Below are 10,674 nucleotides of genomic sequence, written 5' to 3' on the forward strand. Positions count from 1 at the left end.
TCTCATTTATCATCTGCTTAGTTTCCGCCTTCTCCCTCCTCCTCCCCCCTTAAATACAAACTTCATGAAATTAGAGACTTCATCACTTTGTTGCCTGCCATATGATCAGTAGCAACTACTGTGCCATCTATAACAAGCACCTAATGGATATTTGTCAAAGGAATGAGGAAATGGATAAAATAATGGATAAAATGATTCTTTTGTGCTAATGTAAGTAGATCAATGAGGCTAGGACCTTATGATTTTGACACTGCATGCATTTGAAAACCTGAACCTACGAGCCATTTTGTTGGCTCAGATTTCCTATTCGATTCTACAGATCGAGTTAAGCCAACAGTGATTTATTTCTGCATTGAATGAATTGTCAGTGCTATCATAATAAAGAATGACCTGACTGCAGCTTTTCCTTCAGTGTATGATTTGTGCTGAGAAACTTGGGAATAACTTGGTTTTTTACTAAATAACTTGCAATATTCCGGAAAACAGCTCAATATCTTCAACATATGATAATCTGATTTTCAGAGTATATCAGCCCATTCACCAAACTACAGATTCAGTAACTAGAATTGGAATTTTATTACATATTTCTTATCAGAATAGTTATATTATAAATTCACTACTTTCTGAAAGTATGCCAATAAGTCAAAATTAAAAGGATAAAAATGCTGGTAGTCTCCTAACTGGGTCATTAGGAAAAATTATGAAAACCAAGTTAAAGCTATGTTAAAATGCTGGCAAGAGGGGCTGGCACTGTGGTGTAGTGGGTTATAGCTGCCACCTGGAGTGCCAGCATTCCATGTGGGTCCCGCTTGGAGTACCTGCTGCTCCACTTCCATCCCAGCTCTCTGCTATGGCCTGGAGAAGCAAGTGTTTGGGCCCTTCAACCTTGCTTCAGATTGGTGCAACTCCAGTTGCTGCAGCCATTTGGAAAGTGAACCAGCAGTTGCAATAACTCACTCTCTCCATCTCCCTCTCCCTCTCCCTCTACCTCTCTATAACTCTGCCTTTCGAATAAATAAATAAATCTTTAAAAAGGAAAAACTAGGGGCCAGTGCTATGGTATAGCAAGTAAGGCCGCTGCTTGCAGTGCTGGCATCCCAGATGGGCGCCAGTTCTAGTCCCGGCCACTCCTCTCCGATCCTGCTCTCTGCTGTGGCCTGGGAAAGCAGGCCACAAGATGGCCCAAGTGCTTGAGCCTCTGCACCTACATGGGAGACCCAGAAGAGGGTACTGGCTACTGGCTTTGGATCAGCACAAGTCCAGCCATTGCAGCCATCCAGGGAGTGAACCAGCAGATGAAAGACCTCTTTCTCTCTCTCTCTCTCTCTCTCTCTCTCTCTCTCTCTCTCTCTCTCTCTCTCTGCCTCTCCTTTTCTGTCTCTTTAACTCTGATTTTCAAATAAATAAATAAATAAATAAAAAGGAAGAAAAAAACTGCCAGCATGAGGGTGGGAGTTTGACCTAACAATTAAGTCCCTAGCAACCCTTATTGCAGGCTGCGCTCCCAAGTCCACCTTGAGCAAAGGTTGTGCACCATGAGCAACAGTGATGACTGGGGTCGCTGGGTCCCTGACACCCATGCAGTGTACCTGGATTGAGTTTCCATCTCCTAGCTTTGGCTTTGTCCAGCCCTGGCCACTGCGGAAATCTGAGCTAAACCAGTGCATGAGAGCTCTTTTTCTCTTCCATCTTGCTCCCTCTCAGATAAGGAAATAAAATCTTAAAAAAAAAAAAAAGGTAATAACTAATATTTTTAAGTGCTGGCATGTGACTTCATAGAATGCTGAAAATTGATAGCCTATATCTGTGTAACTAAGTGCAAGAGGAGATTTGAAAAAAGCTGATTGAGTTCCTTTATTGGAGGCTGTAAAATAATGCCTGATAGCAGGGTACAGGACATAAGGGAGCAGCGCGAACCAAGGTGAAACAGAAAGCTGGCTCCCATCTAACAGGGGCTGGCAGGCACTACTCAGCTAATGTGGGAAGGTGAGCTGAATTACCCATTACTTTTATGATGATTCTGAAACAGAAATTTTTATGTGAAATCGTCTGATATCTAAAACATCTTGTGGGCAAATGCATCTGGAAGTTCCAATGTATGAATTCAGGTTTAATATAAAAATCTTCACCCAAACACACACACACACGCACACACACAAACAGAAAAATAAAACAAATTAAATTGAAATTCAATTTCATTAGATTCTTTCTTTACTAAAATATCCCACCTGCTGAGCTGACATGATCAACTCACCTGCTATTTAAATCTCAAAATGACAAATACAATATAGGAACAGTATATTTACAGTATTCCATATTGTAAAAAAAAAAAAAAAAAAAAAAAAAACAACTAAGTCTATAGAATGGCTCTGTCCAATATGTGATTTTAAATTTTCTAGTAACCAAATTTTCAAAAATGTTTTAAAAAGCAGGTGAAGGCCAGAGCCGTGGCTCACTTGGTTAATCCTCTTTCCTGCAGCGCTGACATCCCATACGGGCACTGGGTTCTAGTCCCAGTTGCTCCTCTTCCAGTCCAGCTCTCTGCTGTGGCCCGGGAAGGCAGTGGAGGATGGCCAAAGTGCTGGGGCCCTGAACCCGCATGGGAGACCAGGAGGAAGCACCTGGCTCCTGGCTTTGGATCGGCGTAGCTCTGGCCATAGTGGCCATTTGGGGGGTGAACCAAAGGAAGGAAGACCTTTCTCTGTGTGTGTGTGTCTCTCTCTCACTGTCTAGCTCTATTTGTCAAAAAAAAAAAAGCAGGTGAAAATAATATTAAATTTAACCCAATATATTCAAAATATTGTCATTTCAACATGTCATTAATATTTTAAGGGGCCAGCACTGTGGCGTAGAAGGTTAAGCCTCCACTTGGGGCAATGGCATCCCATATGAGCACAAGTTTGTGTCCCAGCTACTCTTCCAATCCAGCTCTCTGCTAATGGCCTGGGAAAGCAGCGGAAGATGACCCAAGTGCTTGGGTCCCTATACCCACGTAGGAGACCTGAAGGAAACTCCTGGCTCCTGTCTTCAGCTTAGTCCAGCTCCAGCCACTGGGGCCATTTGGGAAGTGAACCAGTTGTTGGAAGATCTCTCTCTCTCTCTCTGTCTGTAACTCAAATAAATGTTTATTCTTAAATAAATAAATCTTTAAAAAATTTAAAATGTTATTAATACCTTTTTAATTATTTTAATCATACAAAAATTTTTAATCCAGGGTGTATTTTATATTTACAGCACATCTCAATACAGAGTAGTTACAACTAAGTCAGAGTTACACACAGAGAGAAGAGGCAGAGAAAGAGAGAAGTCTTCTGTCTGCTGGTTCACTCCCCAAATGACCATAACAGGCAGAGCTGTTGTTTCAAATAAATAAATAAATGTTAAAAAAAAAAAAAAAAAAGAGTGCAAGTTCCCAAGGAGTGAGAAGGCAGGCACTTTTGACCTTGCTAAAGATAACTTTTAGGGAAAGCAAGCATTTTGCACCCCCAATTTCCACCATGACAAACCTGCCTATTAATCTGTCTGACTCTTCACACTACCATTAACAAGGTTCTTCAAAATGTTCATAGAGGGGCTAATGTTGGGATGTAGCATGTTAAGTCATCATCTGTGACACTAGCAAGCCACATGAGCACTAGGTCAAGTCTACTTCCTCCCAACCCAGCTCCCAGGTAATATACCTGGGAAAGCAGTAGATTATGGCCCTGCCACCCATGTGGGAGACTCAGATGGAGTTCAAGGTTCCTGGCTTTGGTCTGGCCCAGCCCCAGCCATTGCAGCCATTTGCGGACCAAACTACCATAGGGACAATCTCTCTCTCTGATGTAGGCAGACAGATAGAATAAAATTAATTATGTCTGTGAGCTGGAAGACCATGTCCTCACCATGCCCCTGTGTGATCTGACCCCACCTGTATGCCCACCTACCAATCACTCTACGTGACCACTCCCCTTTGGAAGTGGATAAAAGACCTGGAACACAGTGGGTCTGGCCCCTTATTCTTCCTCACTGCTCTGGGTATCCTTGTTGCCCCCACACCTTTGGGGCGCGTGGCCTTCAGGCCGCCCACGTTCATTTCGCCTTCACTTTGCTGCTCGTGCTAAGCCACTGTGGCTGCTCATACCCAAACACTCGCAGCACATAGCTCTCAGCCTGCTCTCTGCTTGGTATGGACCCCAACTTAATTTCCAGATTTTTCCTTCTCCCTTAAACCCCTCACTCCCTTATGCATTTCTCTCACTAAATAAAAAGCTTAAAAACTTAGCCATGATGCCTGGTCTACTTGAGCCAGTATTCAGAATTCTTCTCTGAATTCATGGCAAGAACCCACAAGACTTATTAATTTCAGAAAATATTAATAAGCAAATCAGTAATATCTCTACCTCTCTATCTGTAAGCCTGCCTTTTAAATAAATAAATCTTTTTCATGGAAAACTGAATTAAAAGATAAGTTTATTTTGGGTCAAAAATCTTTGAAATCCATGTCTTTAAAAAGTTTATGAAAATGCATATTTGTGGTGTTCATTAAAATGTATTTGAGGCCAGCGCCACGGCTCACTTGGCTAATCCTCCAGCTGCGGCACTGGCACCCTGGATTCTAGTCCCTGTTGGGGCGCCAGATTCTGTCCTGGTTGCTCCTCTTCCAGGCCAGCTCTCTGCTGTGGCCCGGGAGTGCAGTGGAGGATGGCCCATGTCCTTGGGCCCTGCACCCGCCTGGGAGACCAGGAAGAAGCACCTGGCTCCTGGCTTCGGATCAGCGCAACGCACTGGCCGTAGCAGGCACTTGGCGGGTGAACCAAGGGAAAAAGGAAGACCTTTCTCTCTGTCTCTCTCTCTCACTGTCTAACTCTGCCTGTCAAAAAAAAATAAAAAAATTAAAAAATTAAAAAGAAAAAGAAAAAAATAAAAATAAATAAAATGTATTTGAGGGAATGTCATTAGGAACAGTGGTTAAGTTGCAGCCTAACTGCATATTGGATTTCCTGGCTTCACGTCCCAGCTCCCCTTCCTATTCAGCGCCCTGCTAATGTGCACCCTGGGAGGCAGCAGTGACGCCTTCAGAACTCAGTCTCTGCCACCCATGTGGGAGCCCTGCGCTGAGTTGTGGGATCCTGACTTTGACCTGGCCCGGCCTGGCTATTGCCGGCATTTGGGGAATGAACTAGCAAATGGAAAACAGCTCTCTCTCTCTCTCTCTCAGCCTTTCAAAAAATAAATGAATACATTTTAAATGCATAGTATGCAAAAACTATACCTGGACTTCAGAAAATTTTCACAGCAAAATGTATCTTTTCATTGTATTTTCCCACTAACTTTCTGAAGTACTCTCCTATTCAATCTTCTATCGATAAACACCATGTTGACTGTACCTTCTGTGATTACAAACAAACCCACATATATCTGTACATCATCACTACGTATCTCTGTGGGACAGGCCTCCAGAGATGCTGGTCCTAGACAGTGGCTTTCAGATGCAGTTCCTCAAGGAGCCTGACTGAGTCCCACTCCCATCGCTTGCCCTGGAGACAAAGGGTGGCCTGAAATGCAGACTGTGCCCTAACACACAGCCCCAGAGCACTTGATGGCTGCAAAGACCAACACTGAGAAGTCACCGAAGAAAGCAAAAGCAAATTGAGTGCCAATCAGATCATTACTTCAAAGCAGTAAAATATGTACTAACCTGGTGCAGCAACCAACACAAAAAGCACACGTAAAACAGGCATGATGCACCTGCAAGCTCCTGCCAGTGCCTCTGCTGGCTCTGGGAAGCTGACCCAAGATGGGAGGACACTTCTCAGAACAAACATCCCGTTCCTAGGCACCCTGTGAACACAGCCCCGTGACTCCCTCGTCTCTCAAAAGGGCCAAAGCTCCAGCAAGGGGCTTCGCTTGAGCCAGGTGAAAACACTCCCAGTGCATATTTACACTTTGTTTGCCAAAAGATTTCACTTAAAAAATGGTTGCAGCCCACTACAGTGCATTGTCTTGCCCTGCCCTACCCCGTTTGTCACACCCAAGCTCAGAATCAAGACCCAGAAGCTCAGCTTACCAAGTTTGCCAAAGCCTTACAAATCACTAGGCAAGGTCAGTATGTAATCAGACAAAGGTGCAGTCTGCTAATTGGCTTCGAGCCAATGGAGTCCTCCTTGATTAGTTTCAGGTAAAACCCTGGGCAGGCAATCAGCTTTAAGATGGCTGCTGGGAGAGATCCAGCTGGATGGAGAGTTCACTTAAAAACTTCTCAAAAAGCAGCGAATTGGTGACGAAAAACCTCATCGAGGTCCACAGATCACGTGAAGTTTCTTTAAAATGTGAGGCTAAGGGTCAGCGCTGTGGTGTAGTGAGTCCCGGCTGCTCCACTTATGATCCAGCTCTCTGCTGTGGCCTGGGAAAGCAGCAGCAGATGGCCCAAGATGGCCCTTGCACCCATGTGGGAGACCCGGGAGAAGCTCTTGGCTCCTGGGTTCCAGTTGGCCCAGCGCTGACCATTGCAGATGGAAGACCTCTGTCTCTCTCTAACTCTGGCTTTCAAATAAATAAATCTTAAAAAAAAAAAAAAAAAAACATGTGAGGCTCAATAGCACTTTGCAGTTTGGCAGAGTTCCCGCCCCTCCCTCCCTGTTAGACCCTACAGCTTCTCTCACTTCCCTGCTTGGATCTGTGGGCATTCCTGTGGGCAAGCTCCAATTTAAAGGTGTGGATCAATCGCTGCCTCCCTAGGAATCCACTGTTGTCATAGGATTATGCAAGCTCAGATACAGTTAACAGAAGGATCACATTGAGAACAGACCCGACTCCGCCTTGCTCCAGGTGGCTTGGTGGCTTTTCAGAGGGATGCTTACAAATGTCCTGGAAGGGATCACATGGGGGTGTCTCCAAGCCACCTGCTGGGAAACATGTCTGAGAAGTATGCTTACAGAAGACTCGAATAGGTGCCCTTCCTGTTAGCTCAACTGTGTCCTCTTAGTTAATTCAGTGCCGTCTTACACTAGGACTGCTTAACGCTCAAATTCCCCAACCTAGTGTCTGCCTCTCTTTACTGACCTCCTATTCCCAGTCCATTCCCATATTACACTTCCTAAGTGTCAGGGAGGGTGTCTGGTAGAGCAGTTAAGACTGCTCGGGACTCCTGCTGCATCTCATATTGGAGTGCACAGCTCAAGTCTTGTCTCTGTTTCCATTCCAGGTTCCTACTAATGAGCCCCCTGGGAAGCAGCAGGTGATGACTTAAGTAGTTGAGTCCCTGCCACCCACGTGGGATACCCAGATTGAGTCTCTGGCTCATGGCTTCAAAGTGGTCCAGTCCCAGCCATTATGGGCTTTTGGGAAGTAAACTGCAGATAGTATCTCTCTCTCTCTCTCTCTCTCTCTCTCTCTCTCTCTCTCTCTCTCTCCTCTCTCTCCCCATAGAATTCTTCACTAGTGCCTGAAACAACTCACTGTTTGTAACAGGTCTGGTATCTGTGTCCTTTTATAGAATTGCAATTCCTGGGCAGGGACTTTAATCATCATCTTCACTGCTGAATCCCTTTGCCAGAACAAGTATCTAAGACTAGCTCATGAAAAAACCATCAATAGCTTCCTGTTCCTCCAAAGATCAAGACCAGGGGCCGGCGCTGTGGCGCAGTGGGTTAACGCCCTGGCCTGAAGTGTCGGCATCCCATATGGGTGCCAGTTCTAGTCCTGGCTGCTCCACTTCTGATCCAGCTCTCTGCTATGGCCTGGGAAAGCAGTGGAAGATGGCCCAAGTGCTTGGGCCCCTGCACCCACGTGGGAGACCCAGAAGAAGCTCCTGGATCAGCGCAGCTCCAGCCATTGTGGCCATCTGGGGAGTGAACCAGTGGATGGAAGACCACTCTCTCTGTCTCTACCTCTCTCTGTGTAACTCTGTCTTTCAAATAAATAAAATAAATCTTAAAAAAAAAAAAAAAACAAAGATCAAAACCAAATTCTTTAATATTTATGTATTTATTCAATGGAGAGGCAAAGTATCAGACAGAAAAAGACTTTCCAACTGCTGGTTTGCTCCCCAAATGACTGTAACAGCCAGGGCTGGGCCAGGCTGAAGCCAGGAACCTGGAACTCCATCCAGGTCTCCCATGTGAGTGGCAGAGGCCCAAGCACTCGGACAATATTCTGCTGCTTTCCTAGGTACATTTGTAGGGGGCTGGATCGGAAGCAGAGCAACCACGACTCAAATTGGCACTCCATCATGGGATGCTAGCACCACAAGATGTGACATACCCAGCTGTGCCACAACCCCACCATAAAGACCAGATTCTTCCTCTTGATCTGTGAGACTCAGCAGGATTAGTCCTACCTGTATCTCCAGATTTCATCTACATCCATCTTTTTGAGCCAACCACTCTGGCTCTTTTTTATATTTTCAAGGACATCAAACTTCTTCCACCCCAAGGCTTTGGCACTTGCTGTTTCATCTCCCTGGTACACACCGATCTTCCTGTGATTGTGTCTTTTTCTCTGTCCAGCCCTCAGGCCCAAGAGGCCCTGGCTACACTTCCTTGATGCTGCTATCTATAGCTGACCCTCATCATCAGTCCCTCTATCAGATTGCCCCCTTTTCTTTTCTTCATAGCATTTACCACCTGCTGAAATTGTTTTCCTTTGCTTGTTTATCAGTCCCTCCATACTGCTTTAATATGTTCATTTAGAGACTGTTTGTCTTGCTCACTGCAGTATCCCTGGTGTCTAGGGTAGTGCCTGGAAACCACCGGGCATTCAAATATTTGTTGAATAACTGAGTGACTGCAACAGCTCCAGGAGGTAGCAGTTATTATCCCTGTTTTATACAAAACAGGTCTAAAGAGATCGCATCTACTTGCAGGTATAAAACTAGAATTTAAACCCAGACCTCACTCAAAATTAGCATGTGTCTGTGCCCCAATTCTTCTCCCAAGTCCCTCTTTCCAGCTCCATGGCTGCTTCAGAACTGTTTTGGGAACCCATGTATATAAAGGGAATTCAAAAAGGCTGTGAAAATTGAATTAAAAGATAAATTCATCAGCCCCTGTATAGACTGTTGAAGAACAGTGCTTTTAGTATTTTTTACTTGGTTCATTCTTTTTTTCTCTTTTTTTTTTTTTTTTGACAGGCAGAGTGGATAGTGAGAGAGAGAGAGACAGAGAGAAAGGTCTTCCTTTTTGCCGTTGGTTCACCCTCCAATGGCCGCTGCAGCCGGCGCATTGTGCTGATCCGAAGCCAGGAGCCAGGTGCTTCTCCTGGTCTCCCATGCGGGTGCAGGGCCCAAGCACTTGGGCCATCCTCCACTGCCTTCCCGGGCCACAGCAGAGAGCTGGCCTGGAAGGGGACAACCGGGACAGAATCCGGCGCCCCGACCGGGACTAGAACCCGGTGTGCCGGCGCCACAAGGCGGAGGATTAGCCTGTTAAGCCACGGTGCCGGCCTCATTCTTTTTTTTCTTTTTCTTCCTCAGATAAAACAGGAGAGGGAGCAGAGAGTGGGGGGAGCATGGGTGGAAGGGTGGGTAGGGTGGGAAAAATTACTATGTCCTTAATGTTGCATTTATGAGATACATACAAATTAAAAAAATAAAAATTAAAAGTTAAAAAAATAAGTTCATTTTGGTGCAAAAGTTTTTGAAATCCATCATACTTTTTTCATAATACATGTTTCCATGAACTCTTTGAAAACCCCTCATATACATGGATTGCTATTATTTTTGGCACCAAAATAAACTTTTGTTCCATTTTACACAAAATTTTTTTAAGATTTATTTATCTAAAAGTCAGATTTACAGAGAGAGTGAGAGAGACAGAGAGAAAAAGATCTTATATCTGCCGATTTGCTCCCTAGGTGGCTACAATAGCCAGGGCTGGGCCAGGCCAAAACCAGCAGTCAGGAGCCAGAAGCTTCTTCCAGATGTCCCACACGTGTGACAGGGGCCCAAGCATTCTCCACTGCTTTTCCCAGGCCATTAGCATCGAGATGAACTGGAAGTGGAGCAGCCAGGACAGGAACCCCATATGGGATGCCAGCATTGCAAGTGTAGTCTTTACCTGCTACACCAGAATGCTGGCCACTCCACAAACTTTTTGAAATACGCTTGTGTTGTTACAGAAGCCAAAGAAGCAAACATTAAGCCTGTTACATCCACTCCATACACACATACACACATGGGAATGTACAAACATAGGCACATATGTGCATGAATAGAACACATCTCTCATGCCAATGCACAACAAATCCCATTTTTCCAGGCATATGACTGAATATAGCAGAGTGAAGATAGCAAGACCATTAATTACATGAAAAGATTGGCCTGTAGGTCAAGAAAATGCACATACATTCATTCAAGCACCTAGGGATTCCATCAGGAAAGGAAAATAGACCAGGTAGAAATACATGCTCATTTGCCAAGCAGGTGTGCTGTGCTTCTGTACTTCTCAAAATGTAAGACAGGGGACCTTCTGCACCCCATCTCCTGGGGTACTCCCTAAAAGTAGATTCCTGGGTCACATTTCTGGATAAGAGCAACACTTCTGACTCTCATCCTAAAACTATGAATTTGATGCTACAATTATGGCTTCAGCCCAGGTAGCAGTTCCTGATTACAGACAGTTTGAGGAAATTGACTAAAGCCACTCAACTGGCTGGAATGAGAACCCAGGTGCAATTCTCAACCCCCCCCCCCTC

General features: G+C 44.9%; 1 protein-coding gene across 1 annotated transcript in view; it reads right to left on the reverse strand.

Moving 5' to 3' along the window:
• The window catches only part of LOC133766249 (cadherin-related family member 3-like), a 92,489-nt gene extending 88,414 nt beyond the window's left edge, over nucleotides 1-4,075 (reverse strand). The window contains exon 1 of the mRNA XM_062199965.1: nucleotides 4,039-4,075. Coding sequence (XP_062055949.1) covers nucleotides 4,039-4,075 — 37 coding nt within the window. The remainder of the gene's footprint in view (nucleotides 1-4,038) is intronic.
• Nucleotides 4,076-10,674: the final 6,599 nt, after the last annotated feature.

The sequence above is a fragment of the Lepus europaeus genome, chromosome 9 (assembly GCF_033115175.1).
Source record: "Lepus europaeus isolate LE1 chromosome 9, mLepTim1.pri, whole genome shotgun sequence".
Classification (NCBI taxonomy): Eukaryota; Metazoa; Chordata; class Mammalia; order Lagomorpha; family Leporidae; genus Lepus; species Lepus europaeus.